Source organism: Lipotes vexillifer, unplaced genomic scaffold (genome assembly GCF_000442215.2).
Source record: "Lipotes vexillifer unplaced genomic scaffold, Lipotes_vexillifer_v1.1 scaffold82, whole genome shotgun sequence".
Taxonomy (NCBI): Eukaryota; Metazoa; Chordata; class Mammalia; order Artiodactyla; family Lipotidae; genus Lipotes; species Lipotes vexillifer.
The window spans coordinates 1,807,928-1,835,458 of record NW_006783121.1 but is presented as its reverse complement, the minus strand read 5'-3'; the positions used below and the strand labels follow the sequence as shown (position 1 = coordinate 1,835,458).

The 27,531-nt window shown below is 36.6% G+C and overlaps 1 protein-coding gene across 1 annotated transcript in view; it reads left to right on the top strand.

Annotated features, from left to right (window-relative positions):
• The window catches only part of DIAPH2 (diaphanous related formin 2), an 886,998-nt gene that overhangs the window by 550,883 nt on the left and 308,584 nt on the right, over positions 1-27,531 (top strand). Inside the window, exon 23 of the mRNA XM_007455866.1 lies at positions 17,566-17,690. Within this exon, the coding sequence (XP_007455928.1) occupies positions 17,566-17,690 (125 nt within the window). The remainder of the gene's footprint in view (positions 1-17,565; positions 17,691-27,531) is intronic.

The following is a 27,531-nucleotide window of genomic DNA, read 5'->3' as shown; positions in this document are numbered from 1 at the left end:
TTCACATACCAGGTTCCGCTTGTACTTCTCATACCTGGAAATGCTGCTTAACTAAAACTGGCCTTTCCTTATTCCTAAGAGCCAGTAGAGCATATTGGTTAAAAGCACAGACTAGGCTACATAACTTCACATACTAGTTCTGCCACTTAGTACATATATAACTTTGAGGAAATTATTTAGTCTCTCTTTGCCTCAGATTTCTCATATGTGAATAGGGATAATAACAGGATATATCTCCCAGAGTGGTTATCAGAATAAAATGAGTGTGTGTGTGTGTGTGTGTGTGTGTGTGTGTGTGTGCACGCATGTGTGTGTAACACTAGGATGTGTAACTTGTCAACTTCCTAAAATGTATTGGATTATCATTTTAAAGCCCAAGTTAACTACAAATAGATCAGTTATATAGTATACTTCTTGGTTAATTATTTATTATATCTTTAGAAAAGTCTGAAAGGAAGTATAAGGTAGAGATATAATACTGGAGAATTTGATTTGCATCCCTCTGTGTTACTTTGACAAGTGATCATTTGGCCATTGAGATTACATTTCATATTACTTTATAATGGCTGATTTTTCCTCTTATATTGGCTGACTTACAGGACCTGGCTTTGAGTTTCTGCATGCACCTATTGCTGTTATATTTTACTTAATTTGAAGATTTTTCAAATTTTGCCAGAGGTGCCTTGATCCTATCTGCCTGTGGTAGTATGCTAGCTGTATAAAAAATGCTTTTTTTTTTAGCTGTTAAATAATTATTCTGTTGATGCATTTGGCAGAATAAGCTTATATAATCAGCTGCACCTTGTGGAATTCACAGTATGCATTTATCCTCAGAAGGATGGAAATAGTTGTTGTAAAGAGACTCAGGTGCATTGTGATTGGAAGAGGAACCAGAAATCCAGAGACCTGGCTGTATATACATGGACAATCACTTTTGATTTCTCTCTTTCTCCATATCCTCATGAGCTATCTGGGCTAGGAAATTAATGTTGCCCCTCCCAAGAGTGTACTTTTATTCATCTAGAGCTCACGGTGTTTGCTAGAGGTGAGGGGTGAGGGGTGAGCAAAATGGGTGAAGGTGGTTAAAAGGTACAGACTTCCAGTTATAAGATAATCAAGTTCTAGGGAGGTATGTAATGGATAGCAAGTGACTGTAGTTATGATGCTGTGTTATATATTTGAGAGTTGCTAAGAGACTAGATCTTAAAATTTCTCATCACACACAAAAATTTTGTAACTAAACTTATTGTGGTCATCATTTCACAATATATACATATATCCAATCAGTGCATTGTACACCTAAAACTAATACAAAGATATATGTCAATTATATCTCAATTAAAAAAAATAGAACACAGGTCAGCAGACTTTTCCCATCAAGAGTCAGAAGTTAAATATTTCAGGCTTTGCTGACCATACAACATCCATGTCACAAGGACTCAGCTCTGCAGCCGTAGGCAATGTGTCAATGGCCATGTTCCTATAAAACTTTACTTATAGACACTTAAATTTGAATTTCATACAATTTTCATGTGTCACAAATTTTATTCTTTCATTTTTTTGCAACCACTTATAAATGTAAAAAGCATTCTTACCTTGCAGGCCATATAAAAACAGGCAGTGAGCCAGATTTGGCCTATGTGCAAGTAGTTTGCCAACTCTTGATCTGGAATAACAATTTATACATGTATTTATATATTTGAGGACATACAGTACGTAAGGTATTACCTTGTGGTGCTTGTATTCATGATTATTTTCACTTTCCTTTCCCTGATTTCATAAATGATCATGAGGCATTTGAAAAATCTGAAGGGCCTTTGACCAGATTGTGTGTGTATGTGCTTGTAGATATTTTTGCCAGAATACTTCAAAGTCTCTGAGCTCTTTATTCACCTTTACTTTGCCGAATGTTTTCCCACCTGTGTAGATGAATGAAGGTTTTTGACAGCTTTTCTTTGCATGACTTTCAAAACTAGTTGCTACTTAAATTACCCAAAGGTGTCTGTAGCCCTTCCTTGTATATTTGTTGAGTCCCTTTTTGCAGGGGTGGAGGGACTTTTCAGGAACATATTTGAATAGATTGAAAATTCTTCATGGCAAAGTTCAGATATTTGGGGGGGGGGGTCTTATGGAAGATGACATTTAAAGCATCCTTTGTGCCTCTAAGGTAGTTCATTTCTTCAGGACCTGAGACATATCCAGTGATTTTTGGCGCATAGGTGTTGCTTCATAGAATCTCCCTATACACTTAAAAAGGTTCTTTCCCTTCTTTGTTAACTGTCAGATTCACCCTATGTCCCAATATTGTATCTCCTATAAAATTCAGAAAGAACATGAGTGATATGGGGGTACCATTCAAAGTTAGGGAGTGTCTTTTCTTTTACAAAGAGGTTATTAAAACAAAATGCATTAAACAGTTAAGATCCTACTGTACATAAACTTTCATAAGATGATTTTTTTTCAATTGATATGAAAGAAATCACATGTATTACAAAGTTTTTGTGAATTTCACATTATTGGCTATATAATTATTCATATCATTGTTCTAAAGTTTTTACTTAATTATTCCCTTATCTCTGATCATCTAGATTGTCATTTTATATAAGATCATATGACTTTCTTTGGCTAAAAGCCTGGCTTCTCTTTCAGGCTTTCTTTTTTTTTTTGAAGACAGTTAACAACAACTAGTATTACTGTGTCAAATGTTAGAATATTTATAAGCCACTTAACTCTAATTATTTTCTTGGAAAGTTATGATTTTTTTTTTCGGTTTACATTGTACGAGAGTTTCTGTAACTGTACCCTCAGCAGTACAAAGTAGTCTACACATTAAAAATCATGTTTGCTAATTGGGTAAAAGAAACATGGTGTCTCAGTTCAGACAAAATTTATTAATCACTCACTGTATGGCAGGTACAGTGTTAAAAGCTGAGAATAGGAAAATATTTTTGATAGCCTCACTGTGCTTTCAAGGAACTAAAATTCTTTTCAGAGAAGTAGCCATATAAACTATTAGAATGCAATGAAAAAACCTTAAAAGAATCAAAAGTACTATGGGAGCACTGAGAATGGGGTTACTACATCTAGAGATGTCATGAAAAACTCCATAGACAAGTTGACCTCGAGCAGAATGGGAATTCCAGAGAAAAAGAGTAGAGTGATGGTTACCAGGGTGGCGTGGGATAAATTGGGAGATATTAGTCAAAGGGTACAAACTTCTAGTTATTAGATTAAGAAGTTCTGGGGATCTATTATACAGCATAGTGACTATAACTAATAATATTGTATCAGATACTTGAATGTTGCTAAGAGAGTAGATTTTAAATGTTCTCACCACAAAAAAGAAATGATAATTATGTGACGGGATGGAGGTGTTAACTAAAGCTATGGTGGTGATAATTTTGCAGTATATAAATGTGTCAAATCAACACATCAGTATATTTAAACTTACACAATGCTATGGGTCAATTATATTTCAATAAAACTGGGAAGGAAAAACAAAAACAAACAATAAAATAAGAAGTAGTAACATTTGCTTTTATTCCCCCATTATGGAGGGCAAAAAATTTTTTTTTAATCAAGTAAAAGGAAGCAAGTGCCTCTGGGGAGTGGGAAATAGGGGGCAGGAGACAACAGGTGTTATTTTCGTAACCAGTTTTATAGAATGATTTGACTCTATAAATTATGTACATTTATAACTTTTGTAAAAACAAAAACTATGCTTAAAACTTCCACAAAGAAATAGTTAAAAGTTGCTTATATTCTTTATAAAGAAGAAGAATGGGAGTTCATTAGTCCAGGGTAGCAGAAAGATATTCCAGGCAGAGAAATGTGAACCAAGGGAGGGAGACGTGAAAGAGAAGTTGAGGATGGCAGTTCAGGAGCATTAAGTGTGGGAGAATGACCTTAAATGAAAATGAGAGATAAGGAGATGGAAGTCATCTATTTAAAGGCCTTATACATATTGATCCTGTATGTGACGGGAGAACAAAAAGAAATAACATCTTTCTAATTCTATAAGGTGCTAGTTTATATGATAAGAGCTCTGTCTACATCATTTCACTTTATCACTATGACAACCTTATGAGGTTAGAATTATTTTCCCCATTTCACTGATGAAGAAACTAAGGTTCATAAAGGTGAAGTAACTTGCCCAGAATCGCACTGTAAGTAATGGATAAAGAATTTGAAATAGGTGTGTCTGACTCCAAAGGCCATGCTTTTTTTCTCCACCATAGCATAGCACACCATTGGATACTGAAAGATTTGAAGCATTGTGGTGGCAAAATCAGGTTTTAATTTTTAAAGAATAAGTCTGGCATAGTGTGGAACCAGATTTTATGATGCCATTGTTGACTAATTTGGAAGTGTGTTTCTATTCTAGGAGGACTATTTAGTCGGATGTATTGTTCATTCAGATTCCAATCCCAATTCTACCGACACTAGTCAGCACCTCCTAAGTGCTGGGCACTCCGCCACATGTGTTTTACCACATTCTGTAAATTAGTGTTAATTGTGGTTGAATACAGTATTTTAATGCTGAAACATGTTTTATAACGTTTGGCTAGTTTGATCTACTAGGAAAACTGTTTTGGAAGAACATATATGATGTTCAGGGCTAAATCTCTTTTGTCAGCAAGTATTACCAGCATGACATCTGGTTGTGTGTCATGTTTAGAATTTCCTGTGATCACAGCTTAAAAAAATGTTATTCTGCAACTTTTAGCAGCCAACCACATTTAATACTGAAATTGTGGTTTTGATTTTGGTGGGAAATTGGTAGACCTACATAATGAATGTTAATTTCTAGTTGTCTGAGGTTGAAAGTAATGACCATTTGTGTGGAATTCTTATTTGCGTTTTCTTATCCATTACTGGCTCCATTGAAGACCTCCAAATCCTTTATAAATTGGCAAAACAATTTCAGTAAAAGGGCCATAATTGTTAAAACATTTATTTTCAACTACTGAAGGATAGAGATTACAGTGGCAAATGTAACTCGCTGACTAACTGGAGGGACAGTGATGGACCTTTTGAAATTGATGGAAGGTGAAATTCATTTTAAAAATTTAGAAATAAAAATAAAGGGATAAATAAATAGATCCTTTAAAAAAAATAAAGGAGAGAAGGACAGGACTTTATCACGTCCAGGGCAGCAACAGAGTTACTGACTTGGGAACTAAAGCAGATGTGTGCAGCATCCCTTTCTACTCAGTACACTCAGGAGTGGTAATTATATTGTTCCACTCTGATTAAAATACAGGTAATCACTGCTGTCGGCCTTAAAAAGAAAAAGTTCACTGATAAGAAACTCTGCAATTAATTGCAATGACCATTCAAAGAAAAACAAGCAACAGTGAAAGCTAGAAATGTGTATACCCTAAAAGAAGTTTGTAGAGCTACAAACAGGAAGAAGACATGCTTGCCATGAGTACCTCAAGTGGAGCTGGTGGGAAAGAGGGACCAAAGAAGGATGAAACCTACTTTGTCTTGTATTGGCTAAACCACCCTTAACCCTTCCACTTGTACCAGTGTTAATGTATCAATTATGTACACTATGAAGGAAAAACAATCGAGTCTTTCAGATTTCTCATTCTTTTAAGGAAATTTGGGCAGATATTTTCTTGACTCTGTGCTTTAAAGGCCTGCAGCTTTTAGATTTTGTGTACTCCCCCCCCACCTCCAAATGCAATTAGCTGTGTGGCTGTTATTAGCAACATTTGTTTCAAGAGAAGTATAACAGCAAGACTTTTGGTGGCGGGGAGACAATAGGAATATCCATGGTACCTATGAAAGTTCAGAGTAACTCACAGCAAAGTAGAGGAAAGAGGAAAAATAGGAATAAATTACAAGCATAGCCTAGAGGAGAATGACCTTACCCAAAATCTAGAAATGTTTGTACTTGGAATGAGTCAAGGATGAGGAATTATTACCTAGACTTATACAGCCAGAAAACTAACTGTACTAAATTATATAATGAAACAATGTAACTGAAGTTGGATCTGTATACAAATGCCTCCCTATTTCCTGTATCCAGCTCAGACCTCTCTTCTGACCTCCAGATCCATATATCCAACCTCCTATTTGCAGTCTCAACCTGGACACTTCATACAATTGAAACTTAGTTGGTCCAAAGCTAAATAAACCCATCAGTATTCCCCCCAAATCTCCTTCCTGATGTCTCTGTTTCCTTTGTTCATGCCGGAAACCCAGGAATCATTCTTAACAATCCCTTCTTCCTTATCGCTCACATTTTATTCACCCCAAGCCCAGTCAGCTCTGTGTCTAAATTACATACCACAGCCACTTTGGTCACCCTAATTCAAGCCACCATCACCTCCTGTCTAGACCATAATCATTGTTTCTTAACTCTTCTCCCCTATTCTATTCTTGACCCCCTACCTCCATTTTCCACATAGCTGCCAGAGTTTAATCTTTTTTAAAGTGTAATTTTCATCAGCCTCCTCTGCTTAAAGCCCTTCAGTGCATTCCCATTACTCTTAGGGTGAAACCTAAAGTTCTTATCATGGCCTAAAAGGCCCCACCTACCCCTCAAACCTCATTTCCTCTTTTCATCCATTGTTACTGTTATTAGGCAAAAACACTTAAGGGATAGTAGATTTATGAGATGATAACACCCAGATAAAGCCCCACTTTATTTATGGACTGATTTCAGTGGTGAGGAACTTAGAAAATCATTACAGTTATATCCTCTAATTTGTTTAGTTTGCATTGCCAATCTCTTATCTGGGGGCATATAGTAATCCTATTGGTATCCACAGTCAGTTAATGAAGAAGGAGACCTGTAACTCAAACCTTACTATACCCTTCCCAAGCCTCTTTTATCTGACCTGTAACCCTATTACCAAGCAGAACTGCCAATTCGAGCAGCACTAATGTGGAAGGGATCTGATGACTCCAGCATTATGACCTCATCACTGACACTGACCTCATGACAACTTGCATTCAGTTTGGGTGAAAGTCGATGGCTTATACATAAGTACATATCTGTGGATTTCACTCATTAGACTTGTTCCGGGAGAACCCAGGCAAGTGCAAGAATAACCTTGCAAAATCGTACAGTCCCAGTGATTTCCCTGATGACTTCAGAAATACATTTCTTGGATAAGTTGGCCATAGTCGCAAAAATTACACTCAAGAAGGCTAACAGTCTTTTAATATAGCATTATAGCTTTATTTTTTAATTTATTTTTTAAATCTATTTTTATTTATTTATTTTTGGCTGCATTGGGTCTTCGTTGCTGCGCGCAGGCTTTCTCTAGTTGCAGTGAGCGGGGGCTACTCTTTGTTGTGGTGCGCGGGCTTCTCATTGTGGTGGCTTCTCTTGTTGCAGAGCACGGGCTTTAGGCGCGCAGGCTTCAGTAGCTGTGGTGAGTGGGCTCAGTAGTTGTGGTTTATGGGTTCTAGAGTGCCGGTTCAGTAGTTGTGGCGCCTAGGCTTAGTTGCTCCATGGCATGTGGGATCTTCCCAGCCCAGGGCTCGAACCCGTGTCCCCTGCATTGGCAGGCGGATTCTTAACCACTGCGCCACCAGGGAAGCCCAGCATGCAGACTATTTAGTTGCGGCATGCATGTGAGAGCTACTTCGCCCACCAGGGATTGAACCCGGGCCCCCTGCATTAGGAGCATGGAGTCTTACCCACTGGACCACCAGGGAAGTCCCGCATTTTAGCTGTATGATGACACTACCTACATGTATTTAATTCTTGCCAAATAACACGTGGAAGAAAGTATTCAAATGGTTTATCAATCAATATAATCTTTTCGTACCTTATTAAGGATGTAATATACCAGGAGTAAGGGGGTTAGTAAAGTTGCCATTAAATGGCTCCTCGGATGAGAACATTTGTGAATGCTTTTTCAAGAAGCCGGTAGTTGTTTAGATGTGGAAAAAAAAAAAAAAAAAAAAAAGTGCTCATTTCTCACAGCTCGTTTATCAGAACTTTGGCAACATTGAATATAGTTGTTTTCCACATGTTTTTTCTGTGTGATTTTTTTCAGTAATTATTATAGCTCAAAACTAAATGCATACATAAACATAGACTCAAAATTCCAAATTTTACAAAGATGTAATTTCAGATTTTGTAAGATTTTTTGTCCTTTCTAGTCTTTAGTCAACAAGACTACAGTTTACATATTTTTCCATAATTTCACTAATTTAGTTTTAAGGCCTCCTGTTATAGGTAATATTAAGTAGCCTCCTTTCATAAGGGTCCTTTTTACCACTTGTGTCCTGATTACAAGCAAAAGAAGAGTGCATTACATAGACTTGACAAGTGAAGACTTTAATATAGGATTGCCATAAAGGATTTATCAATATCTGAAGGTTCGGGCAAGCTTTTTTGCTAAGGAGAATACCATTCCAGCCACTTACATAAAATCTCCAAGGGAGGACAAGTCAGTATAGCCCAGCCTCAACTCAATAAAGACATGACTTGGGGGCTTCCCTGGTGGTGCAGTGGTTGAGAGTCCGCCTGCCGATGCAGGGGACACGGGTTCGTGCCCTGGTCCGGGAGGAACCCACATGCCGCGGAGCGGCTGGGCCCGTGAGCCGTGGCCGCTGAGCCTGCGCATCCGGAGCCTGTGCTCCGCAACGGGAGGGGCCACAACAGTGAGAGGCCTGCGTACCGCAAAAAAATAAAATAAATAAAAAATAAAGACATGACTTGACCCATTAAAATTATTCCAGTTTGAGATGTGAGTGAGTGAGAGATCTTTTACTATAAGAAAAACAAATGAGCTTTAATAAAGATTCTTCATAATGAGAACAAACTATTCCAACAAGACTACATCTAGCATTGCTTTATAGAAGCTTCGGCTTGCACCTGTTCTTCCCAATCCTGGCCTTGAGCTAGGACTGTCAACAAGGGTAAGAGATTTTAGTTTGTTTTTTAGTCTTTGATTTAAAAATTCACACATACTATTGGCTGCAGGCAGAATAACAGTTGGAAAAGAGACAGCAGGTGAAAGAACTCGATGCTTCACAGGTAGCTTGGCTGTCCAGTGCTAGTGGGTCCGTGGTCAGGCTACAGAATTCGGGGTTGCAGATCATGATTCAGAGGGTTTTAAACTTTTTTTCTCTCCTCCTTTACCCTGGCTATTCTTTCACCATACCTTCCATAGTGATTAGCAAGGTTGTTTCTTTTGTCTCTTCTTTTTGTTAGAAGGCTCCACTTCTTTCTTTTAAAAAAATGCATTCAGACTGAGGTTTACAGGCTGAGATCTTGTGCAAATGTATGAACCCAGACAGTGAAATATACTTAGTGAAGTTTTTCGAGTTAAACATGTATATGGTTTATAAAGTAGTTTTCATGTTTTGTTATGGATGTTCCTCTGCTCTCAGCATCAGTTCAGGCCGTATTATGGATCCGATTGAGAAAAACTGCACCTTATACCCAAAGGCACATGTTCCAGGGGCAAGTGATGGATGGCTCTTGTGAACACACATTGAGGACGTACGTTTTAAAATTTAATTTAGTAAGGACTCTAGTTAAGTTGTGTTTTCTGTTAAGGTGACTTTTTAACAATTTTTTTTTTTCTCCTAAGAATGAGTCATTCTCTAACAGATTTTTTTTTAATTAGAGGAATTTCTTATTTGGGTGCCATTTATCACTTATTTTCTTTAAAGGCCTGAGAAGCCCACAGTGCTGACTGAGCCTTTGCTATTTTTATTGTATAAGCACATTTGCTTCATTTTCATGTATAGCAGTCATATAAAACGAAACTATTAACTTATAAATGTACTTGAGAAAGAATACAACTGTGCCTATTGTTTGGGCTGCTTGTAATGTCCTTTTCTTTTATACATGTGCTTTCTGGATGAGTCACTTTAATGTTATGCTGCTCGGCTGATAGTAATTCTTCAACTAAATTTATTCAGTTAAAGAAAATTACAGGGTGCTTATAATCAGGTTGGGGCCTATTCACATACAGACTTGCAAGAGTAAATTGTTACCTGGCCTTTCTTAGAGCAAAGATGTCAAGAAGTGCTGGGTTACTTTGTCAATGGGTAAAATTAATAGAAATATTTAATTCAGAGAAAAAAATTCCTCAAGTTGCTGGAAAAGCTTTTATATTTACATAAAATTACACATTCTGCACATGGTCTAGAGAATGTCACCAGAGTACTGTGATTTTTTTTTTTCTTCCTTAAATGCATATCAGTTCTCTTAGGTACTATGTAATTGAAGAGTCTTTCCATATAAAAATCTCACTTAAAATAATTTTCTTACACTTTACTTTTCATCAAATTATGAATTGGAGCAAGTCTGTCATTTCAAATGTTTTGAATGAAGATCAGGCCACTCTCATATATTTGCTTGAAGCCAGCAAAGAAGTACTATATGTATATTTTTCAACTGAAGTAAGCGGATAAATAAGATTCGTGGGGAAGGTTTCTCCCTAGGTATAACTCAAGAAAGTGTACTGAGCTTAAAAGGTTATTTATGGAGTATAAGGGAGAAAGCTATAATAAAGAACCTGATAGCTATAATTTAATTTTTTAGTGTTATAATTCAGATTCAGTAATTCAGTAGCAGATGTAAAAAATGAAATTAGTGAATAAAGTTAAAGTGCCACCAGACTGACTAATCAGTCATTGAAAATGCTTGTAGTGGAAATTTACTCAGATAGAAAATGTTTGCCCTGTCACTAAAGACTCCTTAATTTATATTAGTGAACTAATGACAGGCACAAAAATAAACCCTGAGGTGGGGGCTATGCAGTAGACAAGCATTTCTAACCCACTCTGGCATGTAAATGTTCTTGGAACTCCAGCTGCCCTACATCTCCCTACCACCTCCAGTTAAAAAAAAAAAAAAAAAAAAAAAAAAAAAAAAAAAAAAAAAAAAAAAAAAAAAAATATATATATATATATATATATATTTCTGTCTTTCTTTCTCTCCCTCTCTCTCACACACACACGCACGCAGGCACGCACACACACACCCTGAAGACATATTAGAAGAAATGTAGGCTAGGATCTAACTAGTTACATAATCAAATTGTCTCCTAACTCTTAAGATTAAAACAAATGTATTCAAGGCAAATAATCAGGCAGGTAAACACATGTTAATTCTTTAGAACACTTACAAAAAATCTCTTATGATTTAGACATGTCTAGAAAAGCAAAGTAACTAACTTGTAAATGTCTCCAAAGAAATACTACTGTGCAGATTTTAATTTCCAGAAATATCCTTTTTTGCGGTACGCGGGCCTCTCACTGCTGTGGCCTCTCCCGCCGCGGAGCACAGGCTCCGGACGTGCAGGCTCAGCGGCCATGGCTCACAGGCCCAGCCGCTCCGCGGCATGTGGGATCTTCCCGGACCGGGGCACGAACCCATGTCCCCCGCATCGGCAGGCGGACTCTCAACCACTGCGCCACCAGGGAACCCTCCAGAAATATTCTTTAAATTTGGAACTTGCTAGTATCTCTAACAAATTGGCTGTTCATTAGTATAACTTTCACTGCCTCCCAGATGTAAAATTCCATGTACCCTGTAAAACCTACAAACAGAGAACCCAATCTAAGTTTAGTTCCCTTGATTAGAAAGAAGACGGATATTAAATCAGGCCGCAGTGAGGTAGCAGGTAAGGAATGACTGCTTTTTTTGTTCAGATTACATCTAAATTGTTGTTTAGTTTTTGGTGGCACGTTTACAGTAGGAATTTGTCTGTTGGTAGAATATAGTGGGAAGGATAGTAGAATATGAAGCGAATATTTATAGATTACCTATTATGTACTTGTTATAATGATAGAAACTTTATATTAATCAAATTATTTAACTTGAATGGCTACCATTTAAGGAAGGTATTATTATCTTTATTTTTCAAATTGGGAAATGAAGACCCAGAGAGGCTAAGCGACTGGCTCAAAGTAACCCAACTATTAGTGGATATGGTAGAGGTTAGAATCTAGGTCGACCCTGACTCCTGTCCCCAAGTATAGGTGACATACCCTTGTGCCAATGAGTACGGATTTTTTAAAATTTTTTAATTGAAGTATAGTTGATTTACAATATCGTGTTAGTTTCAGGTGTAGAGCACAGCGATTCAGTTACACACACACACACACACACACACACACACACATATATTCTTTTTCAGGTTATTTCCCTTATAGGTTATTACAAGATACTGAGTATAGTTCCCTGTGCTATACAGTAGGTCCTTGTTGGTGATCTATTTTATATATAGTAGTGTGTATATGTTAATCCCAACCTCCTAATTTATCTATCCTCCCACCCCCTTTCCCAGATTTTATTTCCAGTCGTTGGCCTTCCAGAAGTAGAGACACTGCTTTATATTTACAATTTCCTGACAAGGCATCATTTAGCTCATACTATACCCCTTCTTGAGAGTAGTATATACCTCATAAGAGTTTTTGTGAGAGTTAATACATAAAACTACTTAAAATAATATCTAGCACATGGTAAGTACTCAGTAAATGTTAGTTATTACTTAGGAGCATAAGTAATGACTAACCCTTATACCTTAGGAGGACTAGTTGAAGGAACCAGCTGTTTGTAAGCTGGGCAGATTAAGAAGATGCAAGTGACACCTTTCCTGTAAAATAGAGAGTAGACTTGAGCAGTGTTGATTTAAGGCAAAATGAGGACTAATGGGTAAGAAGAGTTCAAGTAGGCTGGTTTCAATTATAAGCAAATAAAATTTTTCTAATTATATCAACTGTCAAAAACGAAGCCACTTAGGGATAGAGTGAAAAATATATATATATATATATATATATTTCTGTCTTTCTTTCTCTCCCTCTCTCTCACACACACACGCACGCAGGCACGCACACACACACCCTGAAGACATATTAGAAGAAATGTAGGCTAGGATCTAACTAGTTACATAATCAAATTGTCTCCTAACTCTTAAGATTAAAACAAATGTATTCAAGGCAAATAATCAGGCAGGTAAACACATGTTAATTCTTTAGAACACTTACAAAAAATCTCTTATGATTTAGACATGTCTAGAAAAGCAAAGTAACTAACTTGTAAATGTCTCCAAAGAAATACTACTGTGCAGATTTTAATTTCCAGAAATATCCTTTTTTGCGGTACGCGGGCCTCTCACTGCTGTGGCCTCTCCCGCCGCGGAGCACAGGCTCCGGACGTGCAGGCTCAGCGGCCATGGCTCACAGGCCCAGCCGCTCCGCGGCATGTGGGATCTTCCCGGACCGGGGCACGAACCCATGTCCCCCGCATCGGCAGGCGGACTCTCAACCACTGCGCCACCAGGGAACCCTCCAGAAATATTCTTTAAATTTGGAACTTGCTAGTATCTCTAACAAATTGGCTGTTCATTAGTATAACTTTCACTGCCTCCCAGATGTAAAATTCCATGTACCCTGTAAAACCTACAAACAGAGAACCCAATCTTAGTTCCCTTGATTAGAAAGAAGACGGATATTAAATCAGGCCGCAGTGAGGTAGCAGGTAAGGAATGACTGCTTTTTTTGTTCAGATTACATCTAAATTGTTGTTTAGTTTTTGGTGGCACGTTTACAGTAGGAATTTGTCTGTTGGTAGAATATAGTGGGAAGGATAGTAGAATATGAAGCGAATATTTATAGATTACCTATTATGTACTTGTTATAATGATAGAAACTTTATATTAATCAAATTATTTAACTTGAATGGCTACCATTTAAGGAAGGTATTATTATCTTTATTTTTCAAATTGGGAAATGAAGACCCAGAGAGGCTAAGCGACTGGCTCAAAGTAACCCAACTATTAGTGGATATGGTAGAGGTTAGAATCTAGGTCGACCCTGACTCCTGTCCCCAAGTATAGGTGACATACCCTTGTGCCAATGAGTACGGATTTTTTAAAATTTTTTAATTGAAGTATAGTTGATTTACAATATCGTGTTAGTTTCAGGTGTAGAGCACAGCGATTCAGTTACACACACACACACACACACACACACACACACATATATTCTTTTTCAGGTTATTTCCCTTATAGGTTATTACAAGATACTGAGTATAGTTCCCTGTGCTATACAGTAGGTCCTTGTTGGTGATCTATTTTATATATAGTAGTGTGTATATGTTAATCCCAACCTCCTAATTTATCTATCCTCCCACCCCCTTTCCCAGATTTTATTTCCAGTCGTTGGCCTTCCAGAAGTAGAGACACTGCTTTATATTTACAATTTCCTGACAAGGCATCATTTAGCTCATACTATACCCCTTCTTGAGAGTAGTATATACCTCATAAGAGTTTTTGTGAGAGTTAATACATAAAACTACTTAAAATAATATCTAGCACATGGTAAGTACTCAGTAAATGTTAGTTATTACTTAGGAGCATAAGTAATGACTAACCCTTATACCTTAGGAGGACTAGTTGAAGGAACCAGCTGTTTGTAAGCTGGGCAGATTAAGAAGATGCAAGTGACACCTTTCCTGTAAAATAGAGAGTAGACTTGAGCAGTGTTGATTTAAGGCAAAATGAGGACTAATGGGTAAGAAGAGTTCAAGTAGGCTGGTTTCAATTATAAGCAAATAAAATTTTTCTAATTATATCAACTGTCAAAAACGAAGCCACTTAGGGATAGAGTGAAACCCCTGTTGCGGGTCTAGTTTATGCAACACTGTAGATTAACACCCCTTGAAATAGAATTCCACCAATGAGAGAATAAGAAATGAGAAGGAGCCAGCAGGTGAAATTCCCAGCCCTTTTAACCAGCTCTTCCAAGTTGGAGTTGCTTTATTTGTCTTACATGGGGACCAGGACTGACTACATGTTTAGGGGGACCTAGTGCAAAATGAAATTGCAGAGCCTCATTTAAAAAATTACTAAGACTTTCAAAATGGTGGCAACAAAGCGGTAAACAAAGTGCAGGGCACTTTTAATGCAGCCATATGTTTGCATGTGGGCTAACATCCTTGGTTTCTTACATCTCCAGTACTTTATTTTCTTTCGTTCATTCATAATGTTAATAAATTACTAGAGAGGGAGAATAGAGAAGCTGAAAAAAAGAAAAGGTGTCCCTTACTTCTCTTCCTTATCTCTGTTTCTCACTTTCCCCTTTGTCTAAGCATCTCCTTCAACTTCCTGCTTCCTTTCATACTCACATAATAATTGATATGCTAACTTCCAATCACTTCGGTTGTATCTAACTTCTACATGCACATCCAGTTGCAGAAGTGGGAAAACATTTAAATCTGAATCAAAATTTCTTGAAATATACGTATTCATTCAACAAACATTTATTGAGTACCATGTGTGATAAGTACTGAGGGGAAAGCCAAGTACTAAGTAGGGATCTTACCATTAAGTAGCAGGAGGTTTTATAGCAGAGACTCTATATACAAAAAATGAAAAAAAATTCTCACTTAAAGCAGAAGGTGGTGAGTGGAAGATCACTTAAACAAATAGAAGTGTCTCTAAATGGTAGAGAATTTGGACTAGAGCTCTAGAGGGATTTACAGAGGACTAAGGATTTGACAGGTGGAACTGAGGAGGACAGATGTCTAGAAAACATTGTTTTATTCAAAATTCAACTTTAGGGTAAAAGCAATTTTAGTGGATTAAAAAGAATGTCTCATTATTTGAGTTATCTAGACTTTCGTGTGCATAGCAACTTGATTAGGCTGTTACTCTGTTGAACAATCAGAAGGATCCTCATGATCACCCCCTTTTTTACTACTGGAATGACTATTGCTTTTCGCAGGAGGATTACTATTGTGACTTAAACCTCGCCTATGGGCACATTTTGTTTATTGCAGAAAGTTGTCGTGAGTTTATTTCTTCTGTGTAGTCTATATGACATAAACAACTTGTCAACTTCATATCTTCAGTTTTTCAGTCAAGCAAGTGGGAAAGGAGAGACCCTTTGAATAATTAGCAAGAATCTCCTGGAAAAACCCAAGTGGAAAAGTTCAGCTTTAAAGTCAGAGAGAATGGTTACCTCCACAGCAAACTCATCCTTTAAATAAAGCAAGCAATGATTGCTGAGCCATTAGCACATTTATGGCAGGACAAAACTCTCTTCGACTTCTCCGATAAAGAATAATTTCCAAGCTTGTCAGATCTAAACAAATGGAACTAAATTGGACATAGCTATTTGAACTGACAGAGTAATAGGGGAAAAAAAAAAAAATTTGTCTTTAGTGTTGATGTTTGATTTTCAGTCTCTTGAACTTCCAGGTATATTTAAGCGATTTCTCCTCATTGAGTTATAAAGGTGTACGTGTCAGCGTGATGAATTTGTATCAGAAGACTTTGGCTGAAATTTGCCAGGAGGTTGATTTTTGTCAGTCTCTTGAATTTTTCATTGTAATTCTGATATGCCTCTGAATGAGACTGAAATTTACTTAAAAAAAAAAATTGTAATATTATCCTATTGCTGTTTCATGGTCCTTTAATGAAAAGAACTGTTTCAGAGACCTGGATTTAAAAATCAACGTCACGGGGGCTTCCCTGGTGGCGCAGTGGATGAGAGTCCGCCTGCTGATTCAGGGGACACGCGTTCGTGCCCCGGTCCGGGAAGATCCCACATGCCGCGGAGCGGCTGGGCCCGTGAGCCATGGCCGCTGAGCCTGCGCATCCGGAGCCTGTGCTCCGCAACGGAAGAGGCCACAACAGTGAGAGGCCCGTATACCGCAAAAAAAAAAAAAAAATCAATGTCACGGGCTACCTATCAAATTCTAATAGTTACCTTGCCTTTTCAACTAGAACCCTGCCAAATGCCGTTGATATTGATAGAAGTGTCTTCATACATAATTGGCAGTCATAGAGTAATAGGGTATCTATAAACTAGTGTCAGCTTAAAAAAAAAGTACCTCTGTGAAAAGAAAGCATCGTGAGAGATCTGGAAAGTGTGCACGTATTTAAGAGTAGTTTGAATACAATACTTAAGATTATTGGTTGTCAATGAGGAGAGAAAAAGAAAAGTGCAGAGAATGTTAGGGGTAATTAAAGCAACTAAATAGTGTTTGAGGGCTCACTGAAGCTTTGTGGGTATGTATGCACACACATGTTTGCTCTGGTTTGCTCTAAATTCTCTGTATCAACAGTTATTTATCATTTCTCTATGAGTATGAAAAGTACTAAAGTCAGGAACTTTTACCATAGATATTGGTTTATAAAAATCAGGATCTTTCAACAAGAGAAAAATATTTGATCCTTTTGTGTAATTTAACTTTAAATCATTTATATAGCCAAGAACACACATTAATAAGATAGGATCTCTTTGAATGTTAGCTTCTCTTTAATCTTCAAATTAGATTTTAAAGAATGAAATATTAGGAATTCCATCAATAAATTTAAATAGAAATGGATTCATTTGAGCTAATGGCTGAATAAAATGATGGTGTTGCCATATTAAACATGATGATTTGGTATATTATATTACACATTTTCATTTATTTCATGGAGAGTAGAATTTTTATGAGTAGTAATTCAGAAAAATGTGAGTTGATTTCATGGAACTATTCTCCACATTAAAAAAATACTTGAACTGATACTGTTTTCTTTTAGTTGTAAAAGAAATGTTCTAAACACTTTGCACGTTGTTCTTTAGTTTCAGCTCAAATTCTCAAGAGCAACCTTGCAGCAATGGAACAACAAATTGTTCATCTGGAACGTGACATCAAGCAATTCCCCAAAACAGAAAATCAACGTGATAAGTTTGTGGAAAAGCTGACGATATCCTTTATTTATTTAAGCACTTTGTTTATTTGTTAGTTTCTCTCTGTGTGTGTGTGTGTGTGTGTGTGTGTGTGTGTGTCTGTCTGTCCATATACCTATTTACCTTGTGGTTAGTTCTAAACTTGCCACTCTATTCACAGTTTGGATACATTTGTATATAGGCTGTTTTTATATTACCAGCATAAATTTTAGTTCATGACGTTTTGAATCGTAGGGTAGGCAAGGGAACAATTATATAAGAAAAAATGCCATTTCTCAAAGACAAATTTCATTTGAAGGCCCACAAGATATGCAAGGTAAGTCTTTTGAGGCTTGATGTGACCTAAAACAAAACAAAGAATCTCCTTATTGTTTAAAGGAAATGATCAACGGAAGAATTTTTTTGCTCAGAGGTTTTTTTCTTTTTGTGTGTGTGTGCAGGTATTTTCTGAGGCGATATGTGCATTTTCAAGGGCAATCAGAGGATAACTGGTATCAGTAGACTGAAAGGTTATGAAGAATAAAATGGATGCATGCATGGACAAATAGATTAATTGATCAGTAGATTATGTATTTAAGTAAATTGTAATAGCTATCTGTATAACGTTAGGCATTGCCTGCTACCTAAATGTTTTTAAATCCCTATTTTACATATAGTATATTCATATAAATTATAGAAATATATGAAAGGAAAACTTGAGAAATGATATTTAGCTTGAATTGTTTAATGTTAAATCTGTTGTCTAAAGATAAACTACATTAGAGCTGATTTTTTTTTTTTTTTCTATTTTGGTTTTCAAAAGTTAAAGCCATATCCTACTCTTCTGGGTTTAAATAAATATCTTGAACTGCAGATTGATTCACCATTTTATATCTCAAGAGGGAATAAATACTGTAAATTCTTTATCTGATAATAAGTAAATTCCTTCAACAACTATATGGTAGTCACCTTGTTTCAAGGTTAAATCTATTGCCTTTTTCTTCTCTGATATGCTTTCTTTCCTGCCCAACTTGGAAGTTATGGTCCTGAACTTGAATTACTTGAGAATGGCAATTTAGGTTTATGTGAAAGAACAATTATTTTCACTCTTTTGGTTCATGAATTAATACTGTATTTTGTGTGGTCCTTTAGTGATGGTGAGTAGTTATATAAATAGGAATATTGGGAACATAAGTTTGTGGGTGACTGGAGGCAGGAAATACTCAAAAATAACCTTGGATTATGTACCTGTCCACATCAGGATATTTAATGTGAAGATTTAACTTTGTTGCTGATTAGATTTTTCTTTCAAATTTGTTATATTGTCCTGTGGCTGCAAGCACCACCTACATTTTTCAACTTTTGATTTTGATTCTTGCCTCACATATTTGAATTTAATTCCTGATTCCCTTGTTCTTTTTAACATTTTCTTTTACAGTTGGCTTGTGGCCACACGACAGCATACAACATTGAGGGTCTTTGTTGCTCATTTAGAAAAAGAAAAGTAATTTCAAACCCTCATGAACTTGGCCTGGGCTCTATTTTATTTCTCTCTTTATGCAGGTAATTAAGCACTTTAAAATGAAAATCCAGAGCCTTCTGTATCTGTGTGTTACAGATGAATGGTTATTCTTCATTTAAGTGACACTGAAGTGTGACTGTTTGTCCACAAGGGGATTGAAAACTGTATTAAAATGTATGGGGCTGTTACTTTGCATATCATATTTTAAAAAGCAAAATAAAATACACAGCAATTTATTTTAGAGAAAAAGACTATTGTGTTGAGTTGTCTAAAAACTCCAAATTAATGAATTACAGTGATAGAACTGTAGCTCAAATTATTCTTGCTTCGGGAGACTCTTTGGACACCAAATGAGAGTTTGTATCTTCTAGAAAATGGCAAACAAAATGTTTAATCATACTATGATATATGAATTCTGGTGCCTTCTTAATATTTTTTCTACTCTTCTGGCAATTCCAAAAGAGAGGAATATTTTCTTGTGGGATACTTGATTCTGTTTTAAAATTAGAGCCATGATCCTATTTCTAGTATAGGATTCTTTGTACTGGATGATCTTTCCAATGTTTCTGTCCCCTGCCAATAAATTCTTTTGCTTCAGGCACTGGCCTTTTAAATTGAATAACTATGGGCACAAGTATGGGGGTAGTTTCCCCTTGAAAATAACCCTACCTACTTAAACGGTAATCTCTCTATAAGGACTGTGAGTTCAAAAACTGAATAGCAGTGCCACTCCTCTGGGCTTTCAGAAGGGCATCAGTGCTATAGTTAGCAGCAGTGGCATGATGGCCAAGGGCAAGTGAATATGCAGGTTGAATCTTCACCAAATCTCCAGGTTGGGCTAAGTCCCATAGCATCCTATGTTCACCCTTACTCTTTCACAGTATTAATTGAACTCATAATATGCTCGGCATTGACAGGCCATGGAAATTCAACAGTGCACGAGATAGAAGATTTGACCACAAGTTGCTGACAGTCTGGCATTTACCTGCTTCTCTGTCTTGCTGCCCCGTGGCCAAGATCAGGTCTAGTGTGTTAATTTCTATATGCCCATCCCAATGCACAGCACCTAGCAACATGAAGGCGCTCAGTAAGTGTATATTGAATCACAGAATATTATAGCTATAGAGACAGTGGAGATCATCTGGTCCAAGATCCTACTTTGACTTAACACATCACAGGGGATATTGTTGAAAGAGTAGTAGGCTGTGCTTGTAGTTATAAAACTTTTCTTCATATAAATTTTCACAGGAACTTGAGTCACATTGAATCACCTTTTCAGAGCATGTAAAGTGTAATCAATTTTAGAAAAGATAATCCACACCTTTTAAAAGTAAATGTCAAAAAAATTAACCAAAAAAAAGAGAATGATACCTCTCCTATGAATGGAGTGGCCCAGGCTATTTCCTGCCCCCTAAGCAATAGTCAGTGGCTTTTGAATGAAGCTTGTCACCTCTGCTTCCCTTTCTCTACCCCAAACTGGTTGCTTGTACCAACTCAAAAAAAAAAAAAAAAAAATGGAAAGAGTAAAATAAGCAATATTAATTTTGTAAGACTACAAAACAGGGAGAAATGGAGAAAATTCTCTCATAAATCATAGTAGAGAGGTTCTAGGATGAAAGGGGTTGGTCTATAATGGATACAATAGCACCATATATATTGAAACACACATGGTTCAAAAATCTGGATACCACGTGTGGGAATTTGCTATTATTCTGATTTTTTTAAAAAGCAAAGTTCTTTGTATTCTTCATGCCAGTATGCTCATCATAATAATATTGGGGAAGTTTTAAGTTCAATTGTTTGTACAGTGAATTCAAATAGAATCTATATTCCTTTTTTGGTAAGTTATAAAAGTGATGATAATATTCACTCATTATTTGAATGTTTACTATGTATCAGACACTGCCTAATTTTACATACTTGAGCTTTGAAAAAATGGTCCTATTCATTAAATGAAGAGTATTTTCCATACCTGGTGATGAAATTGATCACAGTTGTCCCTTTGTCATTGTAGTGAGCTCAAATTGTCTCAGGATAACAACCCATAAAGTTATTTGTCATGGCCGCATTGTTTTAAATTCATTAATTTCGAGGGGTCATCTCTTTTTATCTTTTAAGGTTACCAGGAATTCTGTAGTCTCTGTCTGTGTTTGGCACCTATTGCAAAAATTAGTAGGATGAGGTTCAGAATCACATCGTTTCAGTTTTGAAAAATAACCCGTGATAAGGAAGGGTGAGAGGGAGCACTGTGAGTGGTCTGCGTGCCAATCCTCAGGCTCATTCTTGTTTTGTTTTGTTTTGTTTTGGCCACACTACGTGGCTTGTGGGATCCTAGTTCCTTGACCAGGAATTGAACCTGGGCCCTAGGCAGTGAAAATGAGGAGTCCTAACCACTGGACCACCAGGGAATTCCCTGAGGCTTGTTCTCATGGACTTGACATTATATGTGAATTCTGATTTTTTCAGCTTTTGTCTTTTGACCAATCATGTGACTATGAAACAGTTTTTCTTTCTTTCTTTGAAATCTAAGCATCACTTTTACTTACTGCTCCTTGCTTTTTCCAACGGGAAAAACCATTCTTAAAAGAGGGCTTCTTAGACTTTAGAATATGCGTTGTGGTCCATTCTTAACATCTTAAACTGTCTAAAAAACACGTTACCCACAGTGTTGACCTTACTGCTTATATCCTGTTGACAAATTTCTTACATTTACTTACATAGATTTTGTCAATGGCAGAGCTGTCTATTGCGGCAAATCAGCTTAGCTTTTTGATTGACTGCTGGCTAAATCATCTCACCAACTGGAGGGCAGGGAGGACTGAGCTGCAGGGGCACCATTAACACATTGACAAAAGGAGCTGACAGAAAGTTAATGACATTAACACCCTGTAGCTAACTATCAACACCTGGGAGTTTCTCATAGTGGGAGGGAGAGTCATTTGAAGTGGTTAAAAATCAAGTTCCAGAGGAAGCACATTGCCCTGACCAGGCAATTCAGAGCAGATTCGGGGTCTCTACTGTACTGCAATTACGTTGATTTTTCTCCCACTATTCTTTATTAAGTGAATAATTTTTGAAAAGATGAAAAACTCACAGGGTTAGTGTTCAATCTCAGTAATATTGATCACCTTTGAGAACATGCCATATAAAAAATAGACAAAACAAAAACAAAACAGAAACCTCAAGAGCAAAGTTTTTTGTTTTTTGGGTTTTTTTCCTCTCTGGTATGAATGTACTAATCCAGGCTGTTTTCTAGCTGCTGAAAAATCGAGAGGTTTAGGTTAGACTGGAGGGAAGTTTAGTGGCTTGGACTCTCTCTCATTACCTTTAATTGCCTGCTGGTCTCAAACTCAGAAAATTAGGAAATTCAAAGCAAAACATTTTTAAATGAGACTGCTCAGGGAGAGAGGGTCCAGGATTGAAGGAAGGAAGGAAGGGAGGGAGGGAGGGAGGGAGGACAAAGAAGGAAAGGAAAGGGAAAGAAGGAAGGAAGGAGGGAGGGAGGGAGGGGAAAGAAGGAAAGGAAAGGAGGAAAGGGAAAGAAGGAAGGCAGGGAGGGAAGGAGGAGAAAGAAGGAAAGGGAAGGAAGAAAAGAGACAGTGAGCGTATGGGAGCAGTAATAGAGAAAATGCATACATTGAAAAACAAATTGTTTTAGAAAACCACATGGGGGAAAATATTGCTTTTTTTAAAAAAGGAAGATTGTTAGCATTCTTTGAAATATACACTCTTCATAATGGTATTGGAAGATTTTTTTTTTTTTTTTTGGCCACTGTGCATGCTTTGTAGGATCTTAGTTCCCCAACCAGGGATTGAACCCAGGTCCTCTGCAGTGAAAGAAAGTTTTCTTTTTTTTTTTAACTTCCATTATTTGTGCAGTGCTTTGCAGTAGAAGGTATGATCATCTATAAAAATAAAAATAAAAATGATAATAAAATAGTAATAATAGCAACTGTTTAGTGAATGTCATGTGCCCGTCACAGTGCTAAGAATATATAGGTGTCTGTATAATCTCAAGTGATCTCCAATGCAATACTATAGGGGAAGTACTATGATTAACCCCATTTCAAATATGTGAGAATTGAGGCTATAGAGGTTCAAAGGTTCAAACACGTGTGTGAGATCATGTATGTTACAAGTCTGGTTAATGAGGGCCAGGATTCAAGTAAGTCTTGGTCCCTCAGACTCCAAGCCTTGTGCTTGTAACCATGGTATTGTGCTGCCTCTAGGGTCAGAAAGCTTTGTAAATCTGAGATTAATTCCACATTTGTTCACTGTGAAATAATGTGCTGCTTCAGAAGAAAAAAAAATTCTTTTTGAAAGGTTTGTAAACTAATTTAAAAATTAGCTGCTCATGTCTTCCACAAAGTCTTCCTTAATCATAGCAATCAAAATTAATTTCCTTGTCCCCTGTGTTCTCATAACATTTTAATATTTTGATTATTGTACTCGCTGACTTGCCTGTACTCTGCTTATGTGCATGTGTGTTTTGAACACTGGGCTATAAAATCTTTTGAGTACAACAAGCCTAGCACAATGCTTTACAGAAAGTTGTCTTAATAAATGTTTATTTAATATGTTAGAGGTCATTGCATAATGATTAGTGTTAAACAACATTCTGGCAAGTAAATAGAAAACATTAGCTTGTGATGCTGGCATAACTTCAGTTTGACAAAAGAAAGGGGTATAACATGTTTCCACTGTTATTCCTTTATATGGTTTGATTTTAAATGCAGGTATTAAGAATTATCTCTTTAGCTCTTGGAAATCACATTCTAAGAAACTGTCTCAATGGAGCGTATGGTTTTTCAGATCAGTCAGTTCAAAAATTTTTCATTTGAAGAGTCTTGCTTGTTTGAACTTCAGCCTGAAATTACCATGAGCTCCATTTTTCAAACTTTGTTTAGGGAATTGATGGACATTTGGTGCATGATGCTAATGGTGAGAGAAGAGCATACTGCTTGGTTAAAGGGTACATAAACCCTTTCAGGCCACTAGAGACTCATCTGAGAAATCATCTTTTTCAGAACATAAAACGGGACATAAGCCATCTGAAAGAGTTAATGTACCCTCAACCTTACAAATTCTCATTCCTACCAGAAGCTAAGTTTTAAGAGACTAAAAACCTTTCTATGGGATTTATTCATATTGAGTAGAAATGATGTAAAAAAAGAAGTTTGAAAAACTAAATGACCCAATGTGGTTATGGTTTTGTGTATGCATGTATACTAGAAAACATGTAGCATATACATGTATCTATACATAGATAGAGATATGATTTAAAGCCATTTTGGTATTCACAAGAGCTTAAATTGGATATCGTAGCAATGAATGAGTTTGTTTCCTTTTGCTTTGATTTCAAATTTACTAAAACTCTTTTATTTTCAATTATTGAAGGCACGCATAGTATGTTAAATACACATAGTTTATAGGCAATGATGGTGACGTTAGTATAACTAGTCAGTAAATATACTCTTGCAGCAAAATCTCAATCAGGTATTATTTGAGAAATGTAGGTAAATACATCAGTGTCTTTTTCTATATTAGATGTCTGTTCAATTATTTCTAGTTAGGCTCTCTGAGATATAACTTTTGAAAATTATAGCAAGTAAACTTAGTTTTTCCTTGAATGTTCCCTGTTCCTTTCTTCTGGTTTTAAACTTTGAGGTATGGGAAGTGAAAACAAAAAAATGCAAGAAAGCAAGTCAATATGTTTAATAAACATGTAATGATACTGTCCTTTGTGTTGCAAAGGTAAAATAGGATAATTACCTACTACATTGTCCCAATTCATTACTGAAGTTAGAAATGGAAAGAAATACATAAAAAACATCACTGAAATTTTTCAGTTGAATCTTAATGATGGATATATATATCCACACACATATACATACATATACACACATACCTCATAAGACAAGCATTTAAAATTACAGTCAATTTGAGAGGATTACATCTCATCTACTCATTTAAAGCTAAGGCACTCACCAGTGGTGAGAATTGAAAATGAATCAAAAATTTAAAAAGAAACTTTCGAAAAGCTTTCCCAAGATCATTAGTGAAAAGGAGAATATGACCTAGTCACCAGTTGATGTTGTCTGGGTAAGAAAAGCCATGAGTAACTGAGTTGAAAATGGTTCCAAGGGGTGAAGGTACCAACTCCTCTTTGCCTTATCAAAAGCAAACATTTAGTAAGTGGCTTTTTTATATCAGCTAAGGCATTATCAACTTTGTGCATGGCAACACTGATTACTCATCTCCAGATTTCTGTATTATGGTCCTGACTCAAAACCTAAAGAGATCCAATTTCATTTTGCACACTGTTGAGAAGTACTCTGTCCACTTTATTTGCCTCATATATATAAAAGTACTTTTGAACTTTAATGTTCTGTACAAATGCAAAGCATTTTTATTAATCCATCTGAATGAAAAGACATGTGGATGAGTATCAATAGACCTAAGTGTTAGCCTTGGTCTTTGCAAACGTAGGAAAGACACTCTGTTTCCTCATTTGTAAAACTGAAATGAAAATACTTGCCTTGCCCACCTCATGTATGTTTTTATTAGGACGAGGTATAGTAATGACTTTGAACATGTTTTGTAAAATGAAGAAATAACATACAAGGTGTCATTGGTCATTCTGCTCTAAACCTCACAAATGGGAGATAAATTATTTCCCCCAAGGAAAATATTCTTTGTAAACAACCACAGTCTGATTTTGTCCAACTTCATTTTATCTAAGTTGGGTTTTTGTTGTTGTTGTTTTCATTTTTTTTTTTTAAGACTGAAAGAAAAAAGATACATTCGTGTAGTAAGCGCCTGTGGAAGAAGCAGGAGGCTTGTACTTCATTATTCTAGGAGTATCCAGATGTTTGGTAAACAGATCCCTACATTTTTCACTTAGGTATAAGAGAGAAAGAAGCAACTAATAGAATTTGAAGATACTTGTATACTCCATGAAAGGTGATATTCTAAATGTTAGGACACCTATAAAGTAAGATGCAGGTATGTTTCCTGCTTTCAAGAAGGCATGTAGTCAGGGAGATAAAAGTGATAGAGAGAAGATAGCAACAAACAATCCAAGCTCATTTCATAGTAAATGAGTATAGTGCAGACTAAAAATGCAATAGGCCTTTTCAATATTTCTTCCCCTCTTTCGTCTATAGTGAGACAGCATTCCAGCTTTGACCACAGTTGGAAATTAATGTGGCGACTTTATTATTTTGTTGGAAATGTATTCTCTAGCCAAGCAATAGACCCCAATGAAAAGTTAATTATGGAAATGCATTCCAAAGCCAAATGGAAATGACTTGTATATTAGTCTTTGTTTTGCATCAACTATCTCCCTCAACGCAGATAATTAAGAACTGACTGTACCAACAATTTCTCTAGGTTCAAAAATAAGTTTCTTTCCATGTTTTTATCAGTCAGTCAACATCTACTCATTAAGCAGCTACTGCAGAACCTAGCACCATACTAAGTACCATGGGACTGAAGCATAACAATGAAGTACAAAATGTTCTCTGCTCTAAAGAAGCTTAACATTTACTTAAGAGCATGTGTATGAGAAATAAGGCACTCAAATGATGGTGTTTCATAAAGTTTAATTGTGTGACATTGTTACCGAACCCAACTTGGATCCTCTTGCCCACATGCAATAAAGCCAATCTACTGACCCTGGGTTGTGGTAAAGGAACAGACAAGGAGCCGGGGCAGCTAATGCTCAAAAAACCCGAACTCCCCAATGGGTTTCAGGAAAGCATTTTTAAAGGCAAGGTGAGGGAGGGGAGTTGCAGGGTTTGTGATCAGCTCGTGCACAATTCTCTTATTGGTTGATGGTGAGGTAACAGGATGGTGTCACAGGGGTTAACATTATCAATCCTCAGGCTCCAGTAGGTCTGGGGGCTGTGTGCTTATGGTCATCAAGTAGTTAACCACTTCCATTTGATGACGGTTTTAACATCTGTAAAGCAACTCAGGAAATGTACATCAGATACTGTTATCTATATATTTCAGGGAGGAACTAAAGGGTCTGTGACTGCCATATGACTGATTCACTATTTAAATTCTTACCAGTTCTCCTGGCTCAATTGCTGTTTTTGTTGCTGCGTGGTCACATCCTTTCAATCATTCATTCTTTTTTTTTCTTTAATTGTATTTATTTTTTTTATACAGCAGGTTCTTATTAGTTATCTGTTTTATACATATTTGTGTATATATGTCAATCCCAATCCCCCAGTTCATCACACCACCACCACCCCCAATCATTCATTCTTGAGCCAGGCTTTTGTGACTCAGGGGAGGCCTGGGAAACTTACAGCTTTTCTAGAAACAAGAGGCAGGCAGAGGACATTGCC